Below are 22145 nucleotides of genomic sequence, written 5' to 3'. Positions count from 1 at the left end.
TATTTTTAGTAGAGACGGGGTTTCACCATTTTGGCCAGGTTGGTTTTGAACTGCTGACCTCAGGTGAGCCACCTGCCTCAGCCTCTCAAAGTGCTGGAATTACAGGCATGAGCCACGGCGCCCAGCCGAGAATTTTAAAGAAGGTGAAAGTTCTTCCCTTTCCCGAAACCTAGCCTGGCCTTGAGTCTGTTAATACCAAGACTGTGTGAATTGGAGTGGAAAGCAGAAGTGGTGAAGGGAGCCATTGCCAGAGGGAAGAACACAACTTCAAGGCCAGATGCTCAGTGGAGCTCTCAGAACAGCCAAGCCAGGAGGACAGTCAGGAGGACCATGGGCCAGGCCACCAGGAACCCTGAAATACAAGAAAGATGACTGTCAAGTGTTGGGCTTTGGGAGTCAGGAGTAAACGTAAGTTGGCCTCTTTGTCTTTTGCAACACCAGGATGAGAAAGGCAAAGCATCTTTAATATCTGGCCTGGTTATAGTCTCTGAGACTCACATGGTAGAGGCAAAGCTATCTAATCACCAAAATTTTTTTTCCATTTTCCTCTAGATGCACAGTAAGGCAATTTTTCTCAGTGTCCTTTGCAAGTAGGTGGGGCCATGTGACTGAATCTGGCCAATAAAATGTACATAGAAGTCATCTGTGCCATTTCTATGTCTGATCCTTAAATCCTCTTATATATCCTGTTGCTCTCTCATCTACCATCTAAGGGAGCAGATGCAGAGTATCCAAGATAGGACTTGCAGGGGATAGTGGAGTTGCCAGAAGTTACCAGAAGGTAGTAGAAGCCCGAGCTCCTAATGACTACATGGAGTAGAACTGCATCCCCTCCCCCAGTGATTTAGTGGGAAACAATGCTGTTGTGTAAAGACACAGAAGATTGGGGACTCTTTGTTATAGCAGCTAGCATTACTTATGCTGACTAATACTGAAGGGGCAGAAAGACACAGAGGTTAAAAAGCACTGCCTCTGAGGCCTGATTACTTAGCTTAGAATCTCAGCTCTATACCTAGCTGGGCAGTCCCAGAAAAGTTATTAAACCTCTCTGCCTTTATTTTCCTGTATGCCAAAGAGAAATATTAATAGCTCCTGTGACTTCACTGGATTTTTGTACGGCTTAAATGAGTGAGTTCATATTAAGCATTCAGATCAGCACCTGGCACATGGTAAACACTATATAAATGTTGGTTTTAAAAGTTAGACTCTAAGATCTAGTTCTGCTGAGACTGTATCTCTTTGGCACATCACTGTGTACTCAGTTTCGGTGAAGGACATGGATCCCCGATGATAACTGTCTTGTATCGGAGGGCCTAGGAGAAACATGTGAGCCTTCCTGCCATACTACCAAATTATAAAATCTCCCCATTAACCCAATTTCAAAGTAATTGGCTGACGTCCTAGAAGTGAGGAGAGAAATATAAATTTCAGACACAATTCATGACAAAAAGTTATAATTATAAAACAGGTTGATGTTCAATTAATCCTAAAACATCAAAGATGATTGTGATAGCAGACAATGAAAACCACAAGTGCCCTCTTGTAGTGGGTAGGCTGCCTCAGCATCAGACTGATCCCCTCCTTGTCCAGAAGCGTCCAAAATCTACCACTCATCCTAGAAATTAGTCAATTTGGCAAACTGTACTGGGAAACCACAGTGTTCCAGGCACTGGTCTAACCAGAAGGACTGGCAGAAAGGAATGAGACTTGAGGTTCCTGACTTCAAGCTGCTTTTTTTTTTTTTGATGGAGTTTCACTTTTGTTGCCCAGGCTGGAGTGCAATGGCGCAATCTCAGCTCACTGAAACCTCCTCCTCCTGGGTTCAAGCGATTCTCCTGCTTCAGTCTCCCAAGCAGCTGGGATTACAGGTACGCGCCACCATGCCCAACTAATTTTGTATTTTTAGTAGAGACAGGGTTTCTCCATGTTGGTCAGGCTGGTCTCAAACTCCCGACATCAAGTGATCTGCCTGTCTTGGCCTCCCAAAGTGCTGGGATTACAGGTATGAGCCACCCGCACTTGGCCTAACCTGCTTTTAGAATGAATTCTAACCACTCCTCTCAATAAGCGTGACTTTTCTTAGCATTGTCTGAATACTGGCACTGAACATAGAGTCCATCTTGGACTTACTTGGGCAATTTACAAACTGCCATCTAAGTTTGGGCTTTAAGGATAGAAAGAACCTTTTCATATCTGGGTTCACCAATATAGGTCATTTTGTGGGAAAGCAAATCTTAATAGTATGTGCTTTCCATTTTGTCCAAAACACATTTCTAGTACCCTATAAATATGTAAAAAATGTAAAAATGTTCTCTCTCTCTTTCTCTGTCTCGCTGTGTGTGTGTGTGTGTGTGTGTGTGTGTGATATTTCTTTTATTAGTCATCTTGTTTAGCTCCAAGTCATTAATCAAAAACCCATTCAGATGTTACTACCTGGTGAAATTCTTTCCAGACCTTATCCAATACAGTTAATTAGCCTTTTATGTACTCTTTCTGTAGCATCTACCTACTTGTCATTTATTTGCTCAAGTGCCTGTCTCACTTGTGCAATGAATTGTTAGTGTTCCCATGCATATAGAGCTCGTTCCCCTAACATTTGCACCTCCGACTCATTTTTCTCATTTGGCTTAAACATCACTTATTCTGAAAGTTTTTCTGACCACTTATCCATTCTGACAGTCTTTCTTCCTTCCTACCTTGATAATAAAGCCATCAAACATCGGTTAGGCACACGGCCCACCCAGAGTAAAGATTGCATTTCCTAGTTTCCTTTGCAGCAAGGTGTGGCATGTGACTAAGCACCAGCCAATGAGATGTAAGTGGAGGTATAAGGTGCTAGCTTTCAGGAATGTCTTCTAACACTCATTGGCTTCTTCCTTGTTCCCTCCATCCTGCTGCCTGGATACAAAGGTTGGAGCTCTGGCTGCCATCTTGGAACATGAAGATGATGGCCACACCTCAAAGATGGTGGAAGCATGAGTTGGAAGGAGTCTGGATCTTTGACAGCTTTATGGTACTACCCCACTAGCCTTGGATAGTTTGCCTCTAAGCTTCATTTATGTGTGACAGAAATGAACATCTATACAATGAGAACACACAGACACAGGGAAGGGAACATCACATACCAGGGCCTGCCAGGGGATGGGGAGCAAGGGAAGGGAGAGCATTAGGAAAAATACCCAATGCGTGTGGGACTTAAAACCTAGATGACGGGTTGATGGGTGCAGCAAACCACCATGGCACATGTATACCTATGTAACAGACCTGCATGTTCTGCGCATGTATCCCAGAACTTAAAGTAAAATGAATTTTTAAAAAAGAAATAAAAACTTCTTGAGTTTGAAAAAAAAGAAATGAATGTCTATTTTAAGGCATTATTACTCTTCTATCACATCACTTTCTTGTATTTCCAAAGTACCATGTTTACTTCTTATTTTCTACTTTCCACACTGGTGCATAAGCTCTATGAGGGTAGGCACCTGGGCTGTTTTGTTTGCCATCACATCTTCAGTGCCTAGAACAAGACTTGGCACACAGTACATATTTCTTATCAAAGGACTGTCTCCTCCACTAGACTGTGGGCATCTCAAAGGCCAATCTTGGGTCTGATTAATGTCAGTATCCCTAGCATAGGGTCTGGGCCGTAAAAGGGGCAGAATTGAAAAGAGAAAGGAGAGTTGAGAAAGGTATGGGAAAGGCACGAGAAAATGATGTACCTGCAGTGCCGGGGGTTCCATTCATGACACCAGGAGACTGCGCACCTGTGAACAAGAACAGAAGGGGAGGGTTTCCTCAGTCATGCTCCAGTGACTGCAGCACTGTGGCCATAACTGCTTCACATCCTCCTAGACCTGGCCATCACAACACTGGCCATCCACATTGTGGGGACATCTATGATCTGGCACAGGCACCTTTCTAGACACATTGCATGCATCTTAGACTTAATCCTCCTAACAGATTTGTGAGGAAAGTATTCTCATCCCCATTTGACAGATGAGAAGACTGGAGCTCAGTGATGTTAAGGGACTTGCCAAATTGACCTTTCCAGTCAGTAGCAGAGCTGGGATTCAAACCCCAGTATGTCTGATTCAAAAGTGAATGTTCTTAACCTCCACCAAGTTACCCTGTGATGCCACTTGAGGCTTCAAGTTGAGAGCTCAGTAAAATGGTAGGAAAACTCAGGGAAGAGCCTTCTTCATGAGACAGCCTCTGTTTGTTCTGGAAAATGGAAATGGTGATAATGCTTTACCTACCTCACCTGCTGTGAGCATTCAAAGTGATCGTGCATATAAAGGCATTTGACAAAGTGCCAGGCACAAGGAAAGTATTATTAGTACCAACATTACTGCATCTTAATTTCTTTAGGGGGAAAAAAAAGGCTTTCATTCTTCCACTTCTCCATCCTGGTGAAAATAAAAACACTAAAGAAACACTACTGTAAATCCATGAGTAGGATGGATGAAAATATGAGGAGCCATTGGAAAGCCTCCCCTATATTATACTCCAGAATACCATAAATGAATTTTGGAAAACACAGTCATTCACCAGAAAACAAAGTTGCATTTAAACGGGATTTAGGACTTACACTTCACCTGTAAGGAACTGAGTTATGGGGACCTGGAAACAGGTGGAATAAGGAAAAGGCCACATGTTTTGGCATCAGACTGAGCTGGGTTCAATCCTAACTCTAGCCACTCATGAGTAGGGGGATCCTTGGCGAGTCACTTAATCTCTCTGAGTCTTAGTTTCTCGCCTGTAACATGGACACAGGCATAGGAGGATTAAGTGAATTGATGGATGCAAGAGCTTAGCCTGGTGTCTAAGCACACAGGAGGTCCAAATGACAATATTGTTATTATTACCCAAAGCATCTCAAAGAATAGGTTTTTCAGTAAGGGTCAGACTGAGGTGGCAGCAAAGCCCTGAGAAGTTGGGCTGGTGACCCCAGGCATCTGTGGTTAAGTGTCAACACTCAGCCAGCAGGTCTTGTCACTGGGATTTGGCCACTTACCTCTCCGAGTGATGGGCCCCAAATCTAGAACCCGGGATAGGTCAATGGCCGGTACTTCACTGCGGACTTGACTTCTTGAGCAAGACTGTAGGGATGATGAACTTTTATTATATCAAAATTTAAATGCCTGGATTCTATCTAGACTGCTCCTGCAATGGGCAACTCTGGACCAAGAACTGGGTCCAGAACTGGTTCATGCTATGGCCCTAATTCCGATGCTGTGGTTATCTCAATCTAGAAAATTATCACTGTCATGCCAAACAAATCTGGGTTTGAATCTCATCAAGTAGAGACTTTCTTTTAGCTATATAATTTGGGGCCAATGACTTTGCCTCTCTACAATAACTAAATAGTACCCACCTGGTTGTGAAGATGAAAATGAGATGTGCCTGCAACACGTGGGCACAAAGTAAGCACTTGGAAAATACTAACTATTCACAGGCAGTGCCAAATGCAGGCAAGAGCAGGGACACTGGAGTCACCTCTCGGCTGGGGCACACCCTGGCTCTGATATTTTCTAACTGTGTGTGGCCCTGTGGGCAAGGACTTCTCTGACCCTCACAGTGGGGTAGATAAAATAATCTGCTTACAGGGTTGTTCTGAGAGTTACATGAGAAAACGTATGCAGAAGTTTTAGCGTGGTGCTTGACAAAGAGCAAGCACTAAAAACGTCATCTATGATTATAATCATTTAAGAGATGCCAATGGAATCTAGTAGATAGATTTCTTTATCAAATCTGCCTCCTGGGGACAGAAAAATTGCTTAGATTTGGGCCTTTAGGAGACCTAGAGTATATGTATTTATCCTTCGTCCTTCCCTCCCTCCCATCCACACACCTACCCATCTCTTTCTGTCTCTTCATCCTGCTCCCTTCCGTCTCTCCTTTCCTGTTCCTCCTTTCCTTCTCCATCCCTCCTGTATTCCTTTTTCCCCCCTCTTCCCTTCTGACTCCCTTCCCTTCCTTCCCTCATTCCCCTTCCTCATCCCCTTCCCTAACCTTCCCTTCCCCTTCCTCTTCCCCTTCCTCTTCCCCTTCCTCTTCCCCTTCCCATTCCCTTCCCTTCTCTCCTTCCTTCAGTTCCCTTCCCCTTCTCTTTCCCCTTCCCCTTTCCCTTCCCTTCCCTCCCTTTCCCCTCCCTCCCACCCTCCCCTCATTCATAATTGCAATAAATATATATGGAGAGTCTATCAGGTACCAGGCTCCATGCCGGGCTCTGAAGAGTTCAGTTCAAAGAGAAACTCACAGGCTGGCACTGTTCATTATGAGAATCACAGAGATGAATCTCACAATGCAGGAAAACTAGGTCATAATGTCCAGCAAACATGAACATCTGAACTGAGAACCGGCTTTCCGAGGATCTCCCATTCTCCTCCACATGGATGGTGGAATCACGTTGATTTGAGCAGCTGGGAGGGTGACAGGGGCAAAGGTGTAACTTCTTAAAATAGCAGTGGAGAAAATTAAAGAGTCCCTCGGGTTCCCTCCATCATGATAAAGTGGACTTTTTCTGTTCCTCTGTTTCCTCCAAGATATATCCATAAACTCACATGGCTTAAATTATTTGGGGGCACAGTCTCTGGAGTGAAACAGACTGATTTTATATTCTAGCCCAACCCATGTTCTAGCTAAGTGATTATGGGCAGGTTACTCATCCTTACTGAACCTTACTTTTCTTATCTGTAAAGTGGAGACAGTAATATACACTTTATGAGACTGATGTGAGCATTTAATCAGATAACCCACATATATTTCTTGGCACATAGCTAAGCTCAATGACAAATATTAGCTAGGATTATTACTATAATTTAAATCGTGATCTATAGAAATGCATTTTCCCCTTGTTTTTGTCAGCCGGGCATGTTCAATAATATTTCATCCCACAACATTTATCATATTGTTTTCATATTGACCCAGTGTTCACTTCGGTGTAATAATCCATTACTACCAAATTGATTCCCTACTTTTGAACAATAAGCCTGTTGCCAAAGTTATCAAGAATATTGAAATGGAAAAATATTGGCATTTATTCACCCTACCCACCTATTTGGTATTAATATTTTAGGCTAAAATCTCAGGAGTGATATTTCTGAGTCAAAGAGTGTGGTTATGCTATGTAATAAAACTTACACATCTGCTAGGGATGGATGAGACGAACATTTTCCCGTAAACGTTAGTAAGGCCAAATGATAATTCTAGAATTGCTCGTTACCTGTTTCTGATGATGAAATACTTCACAGGGTCAGCCTTGTCTTCAGTGGGGGTGGCATAGCAGTTCCTCAACACCAGGTTAAACCGGGAGGTGTCCCCTTGCTCCAAGATGGCGCCCACATAGAGCATGGACTCAACAGACAGTTCAACTACATCCCCTTCATAAGGATTCGTGTAGTTCTGGTCTTGGAAGAGGGCCATCCTAACAATGAACTCTCCATCCCCGCCCACACTGACGTTCAGGAAGCTGAGAAAAGGAAAGCCACAAGAGTGGGAACCTCAGAGAGAACAACATAAATCAAGCCCTGCTACTTACTTAACACACTTATGAAGGCAAAGACACATGTCTTGGATCCTTAAGTGAACTATTCAATCATTCATTTAAACGGAGCATTTATTAGTTTCTAGGCACCAAACTTGACAGACAGGTCTGTCTCCAGGATTTCCACGGATCCTCCCTGCAGGACAAGTTACACATATATCTCTCACTGAAGGAATAACTGAGTGTACACCTCCATCTTCTCACCTGGAGAGTGGGGCTGAGAACCAGTTCTGTGTGTTTACATTTTTTTAGCAGCAGATCACTTCCCTCCATTCCACAGTCTTCAGTGAAACCCAATTTTAACAACAGAAATGGCTTTCCTTTTGATTTTTTGTGAACCAGGAGCCCCAGCACCAAACCATCTGGAAACCACTGAATTAGAAAATTGCTAATCCTTCTGATCCTGTTGCTTTGTAATACCAGGGGGCAATAAGGAATGAGATGGGCACTCTGGATTTTTGACTTCCCAGAAAGTCCCCTGGCAAATCTAGGGATGCTAAGGAACTGATTCAACAGGACCCCATTTCAGGCACAGAAATACAACAAAACAGAGAAAAGCCCCTGCCCAAATTGCTATCTGATGCTATTCCTGCTGGGGATGGGGTGCCTGTTTATTCAATAAAAGCTGGTCTCTGCTTCAATCTCATGTCTGCAGGGAAGTTGTTCTGTCCCCATCAAATCCACCACCAACAGGGGTCTGGAACCCCTGTTCCCTGCTCCCAAAGCACCCCACGTTTTTTTACATTGCACTCATCTTGCTTATAAGTAATTATTGATTTAATTAGTTGCTTAATACCTTTGTTCCTCAAGGTGAATGAACTTGTCCTGTGTTTTTGTTTTCTAGCACATTTAGTAAGCACTGTTTCATGTTGCTGCATTGCCTGGTTATAACAATCTTTAATATCCACAGAATAATCTATGTCTGTCTTCTTCATGCTGAACATCTTTAATATACAATCAATGAGTACTTGTGGAATGAATGATTGAATGACTGGAGGCTCCTGGAGGAGGTTGGTAATATGGTGTGGGCATCATAGTCTACACTTGAAGTAAGTGTGATGTGACTATTGCTAAGGTTATAGGTCAAAGGACAAGGGTCAATGCCATACCTTACAATGGGCTTCAAGGCAGCTTGGAGGCTGACTTTCATGTCCAGTGGGTAGGCACACTGGAAGTTGATGTTGAGGATGGTGTCTCTGATGATGAAATCACTGACCAAGGAGAGGGTGTTTTTGTAGATGGCATGGGTTTGATTTCTCTTTGGCATAAAAACAAAACCACACAGATGTTTATGTGTAAGTGTATGTAGGTGTATCTCAAATCCAGATCTGATTTCCAGAGTCAATGTGCTTAACCATGCAGCCACCCTACCTTCCGAGCTCATGGAGGTAAAGGGACCTCCTCCTTCAGTGTTACTGACACTTTGTGGGAAGGGGAATGAGGACACCAGACAAAAAACTAGACCAATAAATTATTGACCCTTGGGAAGAGTCAGGAACCGACAAGCTTGCTTCTCTGTGCATCCCTCCCCGACCATCCCTAATTAAAATTATCATAATTGCAGCTTACGTTTATGAAACTCACATGTCAGATTTACACTAAGCTCTTTATGTAAACCAACATGTGCACTCTCACATAACCCTGGGGCTCAGGGAAGCTAAGTGGCTTGTCCAAGATCTCAGAGCTACTATGATAGGTCCCATCAGCCCAACACATACCTTCTGGCAGCAGTGGTGTGAAAGCCACTTACCTCCAGAATGTTCCTGCAGGCACTAGCCTGGACGGGGCTGGTCACAGATACCCAGTTCGTCTCGCCTGTCTGCAAGATGCTGCTGCAGTTTGGGTCTCGCAGGTAGGCAATGACCTCCTCCTCCAAACCCAGGCCTCCCAGCAAACATTTGTCCACCTTCACCTTGATCTCCTCGGCCCCACAGTCTAGCTGAGGCTGCAAACTGTGGAGATCTGCAAAGCAGGGATGAAGGCAAGTAGAATGGACATGAGTCTGGAAGCCCACTTTCCCTACTCTTTGGTAAGGTCTCCATGACCCAGAAGATTATGTAAACTAGAAGGTCCCTGGGATCCAGACGGAATTCATGCCTAGACTGGCAGTAGGTGAGGCTGGCAAAGGGGGCCCCTCATTCGAGATTTCCAAGTGTCCTATGTGTAGGCTTAGCTAAGGTTTTTTGGTCTAGTTCCTCTTGGGGATTGTGTTATTTGGGGAGGCAGGATGGACTTGCATTCCATACTAGAATCAAAGTTAGATATATGCTACCTTGTTGAGTCAGCACATCTGACCAAGTTCAGAGCTATCATGTTTTAACTCAACATTTATTCAACACACAACTTCTTGAGCATCTACTATCTGCCAGGCACTGGGGCTACAACACTTATCAAAACTGACAAAATTCCTGCTCTTACAGAGCTAACATTTGAATAGGGTAGACAAATAGTAAACTAATAGGAAGACAGTTTCTATTGCATTCATGAATGCATTGATTGAATATATATTTACCAACCACCTTCTGTCTCTCTCTCTCTCTCTCTCTCTCTCTCTCTCCCCCCCCTTTTTTTTTTAAGACAGAGTTTTGCTGTGTTGCCCAGGTTGGAGTGCAGTGGTGCAATCTCAGGTCACTGCAACCTCTGCCTCCTGGATTCAAGTGATTCTCCTGCCTCAGCCTCCCGAGGCTGGGATTACAGGCATGGGATTACAGGCATGTGCCACCACACTGGGCTAATTTTTGTATTTTTATAGAGATGGGGTTTTGCCATATTGGCCAGGCTGGTCTCAAACTCCTGACCTCAGGTGATCTGCCCACTTCAGCCTCCCACAGTGCTGGGATTACAGGCATGAGCCACTTTACCAGCCAACTTCTCAAATGCTAGGTGCATTCAACACAAAGTAAATAAGGCATGGACTTGGCCTATGAGGATTTCTTGGTCTTGTGTAAACACCAACATACCCACAGCTTATTATACTTCAATATGATAAAGATACAGACAGAAGTATGTACAGATGCAGGGGGAGCAGAGAAGAAGGTCTAAGTCTCTTGGTGAAGCCAGGGAAGGATTCACAGTGGGGTGAAACTTGAAAGAAGGGTAGGAGTTTTGCAAGTGAGTAAAGCAAGTGAAAGCATCTCAGGCTAAGGGAACAGGATAGGCAAAAGCATGGAGATGACATAGAGGGGATGGTGCATTTGTGGAATTTCAAAGTTCAGAGGTGCAGGAACCTAAAATGAGAGTGGGGTGTGAGAGATGGAGAAGGAAGTGAAAGTCAGACCACAGAGGGATATGTCTGCAAGCAATGGGGCCCACTGGACAGCCATCATTCTGCTGGCCACTGATGAACACGTGAGGCAGGCCACCTGCTCACTCAGTCAGCTGAGGCTGTCCTTGGAGCCCATCCAGGTACAGGGAGGGCCTCCTTAAAGCCCAAGTTCTGTCTCTGTGATGGGCCCAAACCCCAGAAAACCACACTGACTCTCTGGGGCCTCATCCACTCAATGAGCAGAAAGAGTCTTTAAGGAGATCAAGGTTGTTGGTTGTTCCCTACCCCTCATTTCCCAGGGTGCTCCTGCTGGGCACATCTAAGCATCTCCCTGTTCACACTGCAGCTCTGTTTTCCAAATGTGTCATGCTCCTTCTTGTCCTGCTGCCTAGAACACTCTCTCTTCCATAGGGACTTGGAGTGTGCTCAGAGGAAGGCATGCTTGTGCCAAGGGCAAGATCAAAGGCCCTTGTTAGAGTTCAGTGATGGAGGGAAATAATCTCAGTGGGAGGCTCATCCATCCCCTGTCCAGGGTTTAGTGTTTGTTTGTCTATGACATCCCTACCCATGGGCCATCTCACTCTGCTTGCTCACCTCCTGGGATGAGAAATTCATCACCTCCTGAGCCTTCCCAATTGGACTGCTCTGATTTAGTTCTCACAATAGCCCTGTATGGTGGGTATTATTATCACTTTAACCTCATTTTACAGATGAGGACATTCAGACTCAGAGACAATAGGGACTTGTCCCCGGAAGTCTGCCCATGTCCCTGACATGAAGACCCTGTGACTATAAAAACATAGCTCCTACATTTGCAGAATTATCGTCTTCAGTACCTTCAGCCTCAGGGGTCAAGCCTGTGCATGTCAGAACCATTTCCTGAGGCCGTGGCCCAGCAGCTGACCTGGAAATTTTGCTCCAACCCTGCCTTCCTATCCTTGCAAACCCACTGGCTTTACAGCAAATAGATTGGAGAGCCCACATTCCCTTGACCTCAGGTCCATGCCCCCGACTCTGCTTTATACCTTATCCTGACTCTCTAAAGCTCCCTCCCTCCTGCCCTGTCCACTCAGGATGGTAGTTACTGGCCCAGTGAGCCACTCACCAGAGCTATTGAGGTCCTGTCTGCAGAAACAGCCCCAGGTGCTGTTGCGGGCAAGGCACTCCTCCTCGGGGCGGCAGGCCTTCTCACACTTGTCCTCCACAGTGGAGGGATCTAGGTGATGGGGCATGGAGAGAGAAGATCAGGACGCAGTGTGGGCTGGACTTGAGGCCCCCAAGTCCAACCTCCTCATTCCACCGGGGCACAAGAATCTTGCCAAGGTTGTGTGATACTTAGTGGAAGCGTTAAGCCTCAAACTCAGATTTCCTGACTCCCAGTCCAGTGGGATAAGTGAGAGCCCTAAAGCTGCCACCTGAACACTTACCACAGACAAGACTCTATTCTAAGGACAATGAATGTATTAGCCCATTTAATCAAAATGAGAAAGGACAGCATGGCGGTTAAGCCCATGGATGTTGGAGCTCGAATGCCAAGTTCAAATCCCAGCTCTACCACGCTCTGTGATACTAGGACAGCCCCTTAATGTCTCTGTGCCCCTCATTGTGGTAATTAGGTAGCACTTATCTCATGGAACTGGGGAGAGGATCAAATGAGTTAATACATTTGAAGTACTTAGGATAGCAACAAGGACATTGTGAGCATTATGTGTTAGCTGTTATTTTTGCCGTTACCCCCTTTTTTTCAGATCAGAACACCGAGGCTCAGGGAGGCAAATTTAACTTCCCAAATGGAGCCAAAATCTGAATGAGCATGAGTTCTGGATTTTATGCCACAGACATTTATAAACTGGGAAATTTCACCCTTAAATGAGAATTTCTGCCTTGAAACGTTGGAAGGTCTGACAACCCCAGTGTTGTGTTCTCACTGGGCAGGAGCTGAGTCAAGGCTGCTCTGCATCCTCTCCTGTCTCCTCTTGACTTGCTCCACTCACTTTACTGAGCCTGGGGGGCATCTCACTGGCTGTGTAGCTGCCTCCTCCAGGGCTCTGCTGCTCACCTGTGCAGTATCTCAGATTACACTCGGGAGTGTCTTCCAACCGGTACACGTGATACCCGCCTGGGCAGGCCTTCACCAGCACCTCCGTCTTCCAGAGACAGCAGTTGCCACTCCAGTGGGCACAGGCAGTGCGGTTGACGATGCCATCCCCAAGGGCAGGGTGGGTCCCGTTCAACCACATGGGAGCGGCTGTCTGGCATCGGCGCACCTGGACACAGGTCTCCGGCATCCTCACTCCTCCTTCCCCTACAAAGCGGTACCAGCCACTCATGTTGTCATCGCACCCCTGTTTCTCTTCTGAGTTCTCTGTGCTTCGGAAGGGTTCATCCAGGAGGGTGTAATTCTGACAGGGGTCAAAACAGATGTGAGCCTCTGGGGTGCCAGGAGCTCCGCAGTCCAAGTCCAGCCCATAGGAACTGGCTTCACTGGGGTTTCCATAACCTGGGAAAGTGACAGAGTGCAGTTGGGTTTAATGTTTAATCCATTAATTAAACATCAACTTCATCACCTTGCGGGCAGAATAACCAGTGAGGATCTTCTGCGGTATTTTTTAGGCATTGAGGACATCAGGGCCACCATCCTGCCCAGTCTCCCTCCCCGCCTTAGAGTAACAAAGTTCTTTCCTGTGCATTCATGCACAGCAGCCTTGTTTGACTAATATTTGTTTTTCTCATTATAAATGTAATACAGGCTCACTGAAAAAGAACCTCAAACATCATTAAAATGAATAAAGCAAAAATGAAAGTTGCCATAAGCCCATCTCATCCCCAGAAGTAACAATAAATTTGTTATGTAGCCTTCAGATTCTTCTTAGGCATGTTTAAAATATATTGCTTTCTTAAAAATAAAAATAAGTTTAATTCTGTACAACATCTTTTTTTCCACTTGTATTTTTTACTTAACATAACATAGACATTTTTCCATACCAGTAGCACAATCTAATGTAAGAATTCCAAACCTTGGCACTATTGACATTTTGGCTGGGTCATTCTTTATTGGAGGAACCATCCTGTGCATTATAGAATGTTTAGGAGTATCCTTGGTCTCTACCTACCAGATCCCAGCAGCATGACCCAAAGTGGTCTCCAGGCATTGCCAAATGTCCCCTGCGGAATATCGCCTCCAATTGAGAACCACTGACTTAACAAGACCATTTCTGATTGTTGATCTATCATTTTTCAAAACAGTTTTAGAAACTGTGATGTATGAAGAGGCAGAGAAGTGAAGGAGGAAGACCACAGGCTGGTCGGGGTGACTTTAAATCCAATTCCACACTTGCTGGCTGGGTGACCTTGGCAGGTGACTTCAGTCCCCTGAGACTCATTGGCAAAACCACGTCTGTAAACTAGTGGTTCTCAAACTTTATCCATTCCTATGCCTTGGGTCATGACCTTTGCCATACATGTGTTTGCCTGTCCTATTATTGACTTAAAATGTTTCTTTCAATGATTATCTCTAAGAATTAGTTTCATCTTAAAGAATAATATCTGTGATAACATAGATATCATGTGCTAGTTATATTTTTTAGATATGCATAAAAAATAAACATAAAACCATGAAAAACTTGTTAAGAGTTTGCCAGGCATCCCCCGAATCATCTTGGACTATATACACCTCATTTGGAGAAAGCAAGCCTTAAATGATTGTTAGAGGATTAAGTGAGATAATATGTGTAAAATGCCAAGCAGAGCACCAGGGTCAAGCGAATTCTCTTCTCTAGTTCTGATTTGTTGAATGCTGTAGATGCCTGAAGAAGGAGCTAAGTGTACACACAGGATCATGTGCTTATAATACACGTTAAAGGGGCTTTCGAAAAAAAGAGACTTTCAAGTTTTGCACATGCTTATAATACACATTAGAAAGGCCTTTCAGAAAAAGAGATTTTCAAACTTTTCTCATGCGTGTGCTTAAGACAAGGAATCCCTGCATTTACTGTTCTTAGATTACTCCTTGCACACCCTGCGTTTTTCCACTGGAGGCCTCCAATGAGTTCAATTCCCTCACCCACCCTCCTCCACAGGGCTGAAATTTGCACTCTAATTCTAAGTCTGAGACTCCTTTCTGCAAGTATCTGAATTGCCCAATTCATAAAGAGATCATTTAATCTAGCCCTTTCAGGAAAAGAAGAAGGTGCTTTCCAGTACAAGGTGACTAAGTTGTGTATTTCTTGATCTTCTTTAATCTGGGATCTCTGATCTCCCAAAGATATGGGCATGGGAAGTTATGTTAACTGGCTCCCACTGCCGTTTCAAGGGAATTTCTGATTAGATTCTTTGAGAGATGATTGTGACTTGATTTCCATTGTGTCTCACTATGTTTCCCTTGATTTCTAGCTCTGAGTTTTTGCTTTAGAACCGCCGATTCCTCTTCCTTACCTGAGTCACCTTCTCTGCACTTCTATCCTCACTTGCTAGGTCTTCCTTGACATCTGAGATGCCAGGTGAGCAGAATACTTACCTTGCTGCACTGCAGATGCCTGGGCCAGAATGCAGGAGACCAAGGCCAGCCACAGGAGGCCAGAACCCACCATCCTTTCCATAAGGTGAGGCATGCAGGTCACTTTGCTGTATGCAGACTTGCTGTGCAGCTACGGGAAATGAAAGACCCAAATAAGATCAGGGCATAAGACTATGTTCTTAGAAACAGATCCGTTGACTTCCTTCATGAAGAGCTGCATTGTTTCAAAGTAGGTGTGACTTGTGGACAGATGAAGCAAGATAATGGGAGATAAAGTTGACAGTAAGCAAACCAAAGGCAAGCTCAGAGCTGGCTAGTACTGCAGAATGTCCTAGAAAGGTCTCAGGATGGTCCCTGCTCAGGTGGAGGTAGAGGCTCTCTGGAGATTGGATAGAGAAAGAGGGATACGGTGCCTGTGAATATCTGCACACAAAAGTAATGGCTGCCCTTTCTTAGTTTGATGCACTGGGTGCTGTTAAGAGCCCCGTGAAATGTCCTCTATGCATGTAGATTTCTGTGAGTGTGGAACCATGCCAAACCGAGCCCCATGTTCCTTGCTCCTAGTACAGAATCTGGCACACAAGGGGTACTCATTAGAGGATTAAGGGATGAATAAATAAATCAATGGGGGTTGGGAGCAGTGGCGAGGCAGAAAGAAAGAGCTGCAAAAAGCCTGCCAGCATTTGGATGGCGTTTACTTTTCTGGGAAATCCTTTCCCTGAATGGCCAAATCTTTGGATAACTTCCTACAACCTCTGGAAGACTTCAGTGGAAAATAGAGATCGGTTTCTGGCAGGGATATCATGAGTATGCTACGAGGCAGCAGGGATAGGGGAGCACCCAGGATTGGTGATTCTTAGAGATGAGATCCCAATAGAGACCTAGTTCCCTGGTGGGAGTATCTGGGGCAAGGGAAAGGGTGGCAACTATAGGCCTAGAACATCGCAGGTGACTGGAAGCATGGCTGAGTTGGATATAGAGTGGTACCTGGAGCACTTGACAATGGCCAGGATCCAAACTCCTTGCTGGGTTCTAAAAATTTCCAGAAACAAAGAACCCTAGCAAGTCCAGTGGATCAAGAGTTCCCAGGATTAGGAGAAAGCCTCCTGAGGCTTAAAGCAGGACTTACCTCCGATGAGAACACAAAGCGTTTCTCCTCCTCCGGCCAGCCGTGGGAATGCAGCCTGCTGTGGGCTGTCTTTTTATTGCAATTTCCCACCCATGTGTCTCTCCTCAATTGGTGCACAGGTATGATGGGAGTTCTAGGCCATACACTGGGCTTGTTGAGTGGAGGTGAGATAAGCCATTTACGCAAAGGATGGTGAAAGAAGGGCCCTCCCCTCACAGTGTAAACCCTTCCAGCTGTCTCAGCATCGTGCAAATGCTTCCTACAAACAATAGTGCTGTGTGCTGAATGCTGAACATGCTGGGCACTACTTTGCGTCCATGACTTCTCACATTTAATCTTCCTAATCAATCAATGAAACTGGTGCCATATTTATTACCAGAAACCAAACACGAATTGAAAGGAAGCTTAATACCCAAAGGGAAGTGAAGAGAAAATCAAACAGGCACTTGTTTGCACAATGGATTTTCAACTGTACCTTGTGTTCCTAGCTAATCATCTTGGAACGTTTCTGCTTCTGTCTGAAGGCCACTGAGCTTGGGGCCAGTTAGGCTAAGAGGATAAATAGGAAAAGAAGGAAGGGAGTGTGGATGTTTCCACAAAATTCCATTTCTTGGTCCATAGACTACCCAACTCCAGATTACTAATGCTAAGGAGTTTTGGAATGGCTAATTTGGTGATGATGGATTTTGGAATGCCAAAGGACAAAGGTTCCTGGACAAAAGAAGCATCAGAGCAGCCCCTGTAAATCCCTTTTGATATGTAGGCTGCCCTAGAGATTGGAAGGCATGAGACTGAGAAGACGCTGTAGAGGATCTTGGACTTACTAACTCCAGGCTTGGACTGGGCTTTCATGGCATGGTAGAAATCATGGACTTCATAAAAGAGCCAAAGCTTTTGCAGAAAAAAATGGCCACTGTTTCTTCTCTGTCACTCTGGGACTCCTTAAGGAGCCAAGGCAACTGGGGACAAGGGAACAGGAGAGTCTTGGCATTGGTAACACCTTCTACAAAACCTCAACCTGGAAAAATGAAAGGTGCTACAAGCCACCTTCTCTACTCCCAAAGCAACTGGAGGAAAGTCTCTATAATGTGGAACTTATGACAACTGGGTCCACTAAATAGCCCACTGATCCATTCAATCTGGCCAGGTGCCCATCCCAGTCTCCCCAGGGGCCACTCTTAACCTTCCCATTCCTCTTAAATGGTCTCTACGGCTATCATCACCCGCTCACACCACTTTTCTCAGCAGATATCTTGTACCCTACTTCAAAAACAATTTAGGCCACAACACCTGACCTTGCTCCTTTCCCTATAAACATATAAATACTGGTCTCTGTCCTCCACTTCTTCCCCCTTCAACTTTTAATAAGGCGATCTTCCTCCTTTTCAAAGTCAGTTCCTCCATCCTTCTTCTGGCCTCTCCGTTCCAATCTGAACCATGCAGCTACAACTTTATAGCCAAATCCACTGGGTAGTTTGTTTCTGCTCCTTTGTGATTGGATTTGCCTACTGCTTTTTCCGGGTACCTTGCATTTCCTTGACTCCGCATGATAGTATTTTCTTGAGTCTCCTATTTCTACTTGGAGATTTCTGTTCTGTTGCTACAAGATCCTGTCCCTAAGAATGCCGGTTAGGTCCCATTTTTCTTGTCACTTCATAAACTCTCCCTGGGAGGTATCAAGTTATCTCATGGTTTCACATACCATCTCCAGGCTGCTGAGTTCTGAATCTGTATCCCCAGCTTTCGCTACTCCCTTGAACTTCAGTTCCATCTACCTATTGATTGCTGGACCTCTCACTGCCGCTGAGATGCTTGAGACACCTCAAACTCAGCAAGTGCAACACTGAGCTCATCAAGTCCCCTAAATCTCCTCCTCCTCATTGTATAATATGTTTTAGTCAAAGGTGCCACTCCCCTCCCAGTCATCCAAGCTGGAAACTTGGCCTCTTCCTTTCTAAGCTCCTTCCTTTCTCCCTCTGCCCCCATTTCCAATAATCCTTTCCTCTCCATCTCCACTTCACCAATCCAAATTCGGGCCACCGTTCCTTACGAAGGTAATTTTTTTTTGAGCAAGGGTCTTGCTCTGTTGCCCAGGCTACAGTGTAGTCACGTGATCATAGGCTCACTGCAGCCTTGATCTCCTGGGCTCAAATAATCCTCCCACCTCAGCCTCCTGAGTAGCTGGGACTACGGTTATTGGCTACCACATCTGGCTAATTTTTAAATTGTTTTGTAGAGGCAGCGTCTTGCTATAATGTGTGGTTGTCTGGCCTCTTCCTCATCTTCAAGCCTTTGCATACACTATTCCCTCAGCCTGCATCACTCTTCACCCAGCCTCATCCTACGTTATCACCTCTTCCAGGAAGCCTTTCCTAACTCCACCGGTACTCCTCTTCTCTGCTCCTAGGCCTCACAGGGCTGATTCCAATTACACTCACCTGCCAACTTATCTGTCTACGTCTGAAGGCTGTTAAGATCTTTGTGGACAGAGGCCAAGTGTGATGGCTCATGCCTGTAATCCCAGCACTTTGGGAGGCCAAGGTGGGTGGATCACTTGAGGTCAGGAGTTCGAGGCCAGCCTGGGCAACATGGTGAAACACCATCTCTACTAAAAATACAAAAATTACCCGGGCATGGTGGTGCATGCCTATAGTCCCAGCTACTCAGGAGGCTGAGGCAGAAGAATCACTTGAACCCAGGAGGTGGAGGTTACAGTGAGCTGAGATCACACCACTGCACTCCAGACTGGACAACAGAGTGAGACTCTGTCAAATAAATAAATAAATAAATAAAAGATATCTGTGGACAGAGAGCCTGTCTCTGCAGTCCTAATCAGTACCTAGTAAGTACTTCTTGAGTAAACACATGGATAAATTCATAAAAAGCACTCCCAGACCCTCTGCAGTGAGCAATTCTTCAAACTTATGGCTGTCCAAGTGTAAGCAGTGAGCCTTGCAGGAAAGACACAAGATCCTACCTCAGGACCTTTGCACCTGCTATTCCGACTGCCTGCAATGCTCTTCAGATATGCCCCTGGTTCACTCCTTTACTTCTTTTAGCCTCTGCTCAGCAGAGGGACTTTCTCTGGTCATTTTATGTCGACTAACACCCACATTGCTCTATCCCTCATCCTTGTTTCTTCATCCCCCTCAGGACTTGTCACCATCTATCACGTTGCACATAGTTGCTGTTTAAACGTATCTGCTTTTTAAATGTAAGCTCTCTACCAGCAAGGGCTCTCGTTTGATTATTTGTTGTTTCCATGGTACATATAAAATTGCCTGGCATTGAATTTATGCCCAAAATATCTGTTGAATATATTGAGCTGGATAATTGATAGAAAACAAGAGAGGCAAAGAAAAAGTACCGAGGGACTGAAGGAGTAATTCTGATGTGCTTTCTTTTTATCCCAGCTCTTGTCTTTGGTCTTTGTCTTTATTGATCTTGGCCCAGATTTTTCCTTTATGTTCTGTTGTATTGGAGTGCAAGCACAGGTGGATGCATACACCATCAGCCACCAACTGACCATGGCCTGACAGTGGACAGGGGCTGGGATCAGCCCATAGTCTTCCTCCGCAAAGTTCTTATGTCAAGGTTTTCTGTGCATGTCTGTGTGATAACAGGCCCCTTGACTTAAGACACAGTGCCCTAGCAGCCCCCATTTGCTGATACACACGTGTGGATTTCCCTGGGATCAGAAAGTTCTGATAATGTACCAAGGAGGGCCTTGGCCTCTCCTGAAAAGCCACAGCTGGAGCCCAGGGAAGCAGCTGGTAGCAGAGCAGAGAGTTCCCATTGAAACTGGCTTTCTTCTATCCACTTGGCACAGAAGTCCAGAGACTCGTGGGGTATCTGGGTCTGCTGGAACCAGCCACCCCATCCTGGAGGACCCCATACCCTACAAAGCATTCCCTACTAATGGGGATCATTGATCTCTTTTCTACTCTTGGTGTGTCCCTGGGAGTTGGTTTTCCAGGGAATCTTCTGGATTGGGAGGGAGATGTCCAATGATTGGAGGGAGTCCTTAGAACATTCCAGGTACCTGACCTTGACTTGCTTACTCCTTATTACCCCTAAGGACTGGGAGACTCCTGGAAGCAGGGACTTACTCATCAATATGTAATTGTCTGTCTTATTCATCAGTGTTTCCTAGCACCTAGAACAGTGCCTGGCACATATAACATTCTCAGATAAATGTTTCTGGAAAACTGAACTAACCCTCTGAGGACATCACTATTGTCTCCATGATACATAACCAGCAGGCCCTGGCATACAATCATTTATTTTTCCTTTTTTTTTTTTAATAACAGAGTCTTGCTCTGTCACTTAAGCTAGGGTGCACTGGTATAATCTCAGCTCACTGCAGCCTCAACCTCCCAGGGTCAAGAGATTCTCCCTCCTCGGCCTCCTGAGTAGCTGGGACTACAGGCACGTGACACCATGCCCAGCTAATTTTTAAATTTCTTTTTGTAGGGGTGGGGTCTTGCCATGTTGTCCAGGCTGATCTCAAACTCCTGGGCTCAAGCAATCACCACCGCCACCTGGGCCTCCCAAAGTGCCAGGATTACAGGTGCGAGCCACCGTGCCTGGCCTATGCTCTCATTTCTGAAATGTCTGACCTACTTAGAATTACTTGTTCAAGTTCTCTCTCCTACCAGACAGGAAATTCCAGGGGGGCAGGGATTGTGTCTGACTTGTTCACTGCTATATCCCTGGCATCTAGCACATAGTGCCTGGCACATAGTACATGCTCAGCAAATACGAATGAATAAATGGATGAAGCTCAGAGACACTGTGTAAGGTCACACAGCAGAACCTGGTCTCACTGAGCAGACTGTGAACTCCATGAGGACAGGGTGGGGGGCTATGTTTTCCCACCATGGGATCCTTAGCACCATACATTGTGCCTACATGGTAGAGTTCAATAAATACTTGTTGAATGAATGGATGACTTCAAAGACTGAGATTTAAAACTCATTATTTTGCCAGGAGATGGGGGACTCAGGTACACCGTCACAAGTCCCATTTTGAGAACAAGCAGCGTTTAAAGACACAGGCTGTTTCTCGACAGCCAGGATGAAAGGGGAGAAAAGAAGGCAGGCTGACCAAAGCATGAACTTTCTTTTCTGTGGCTGGAGCACTGGCCTACATCGTGCCCCCTGCCCGGCAGGAAGGGAGACGGCAGCCACGGAGCACAGGGCTTTCTGCTGTCAGTCACTGAAAAGTCAGGGTCAAGGTGGCCGAGAGAAGCAGAGGCAGCCAGACTTTCAGGAGTCCTGAAAAGAAAACAGTTACAGGGCAACTGCTAGTACGACTGTACTTTTGTGCAAATTAACATAAGCTGCCTCCTCTAGACTGACCAATCAGAAGAGGACCCCCTCTCTGGGCTGGTCTCCTAGAAAAAGGAAGCTTCCTCTTTATCTGCCCTGAAAAAGGTGGACTGATCTGAAAAAGGTAATCGTTCCTCTGGCACTAGGCTTGGTACCTCCTCAAAAGGGCACTCTTGTGCAGTGCCCAACCTACTCAACCATCCTTAGAGACCTTGGGGGATAGTCACAGAGGGCAAACCTCTTAGGAGTGCTGTGACTCTCCATCTCTGAGCTCACCAGTACTGGGCTGAACTAGTTCAGGTCAAATGCCCAGTTAGCTGGGTGGGGTGGCTCACACCTTTAATCCCAGAATTTTGGGAGGC

General features: G+C 45.4%; 2 protein-coding genes across 2 annotated transcripts in view; both read right to left on the bottom strand.

The window, feature by feature from the left end:
* Position 1: 1 nt before the first annotated feature.
* GP2 (glycoprotein 2 (zymogen granule membrane)) lies at positions 2 to 16753 on the bottom strand. The gene is made up of 11 exons (XM_011976066.1): positions 16454 to 16753; positions 15325 to 15454; positions 12868 to 13308; positions 11914 to 12024; positions 9294 to 9505; positions 8653 to 8801; positions 7223 to 7468; positions 6257 to 6419; positions 5012 to 5096; positions 3717 to 3761; positions 2 to 352 (listed from the first exon to the last, which is right to left on the bottom strand). The coding sequence occupies exons 2-11, from the start codon at positions 15416 to 15418 to the stop codon at positions 294 to 296; spliced, it is 1605 nt and encodes a 534-aa protein (XP_011831456.1). The 5' UTR covers positions 15419 to 15454; positions 16454 to 16753; the 3' UTR covers positions 2 to 293.
* A 4661-nt stretch (positions 16754 to 21414) lies between these two features.
* Positions 21415 to 22145, bottom strand: part of UMOD (uromodulin) — a 23992-nt gene continuing 23261 nt past the window's right edge. Inside the window, exon 10 of the mRNA XM_011976098.1 lies at positions 21415 to 21743. Coding sequence (XP_011831488.1) covers positions 21668 to 21743 — 76 coding nt within the window. The 3' untranslated portion in view covers positions 21415 to 21667. The remainder of the gene's footprint in view (positions 21744 to 22145) is intronic.

This window comes from Mandrillus leucophaeus, unplaced genomic scaffold (assembly GCF_000951045.1).
Source record: "Mandrillus leucophaeus isolate KB7577 unplaced genomic scaffold, Mleu.le_1.0 Scaffold162, whole genome shotgun sequence".
Taxonomy (NCBI): Eukaryota; Metazoa; Chordata; class Mammalia; order Primates; family Cercopithecidae; genus Mandrillus; species Mandrillus leucophaeus.
The sequence above is the reverse complement of the archived record's forward strand: the minus strand, read 5'-3'. Positions and strand labels throughout refer to the sequence as shown.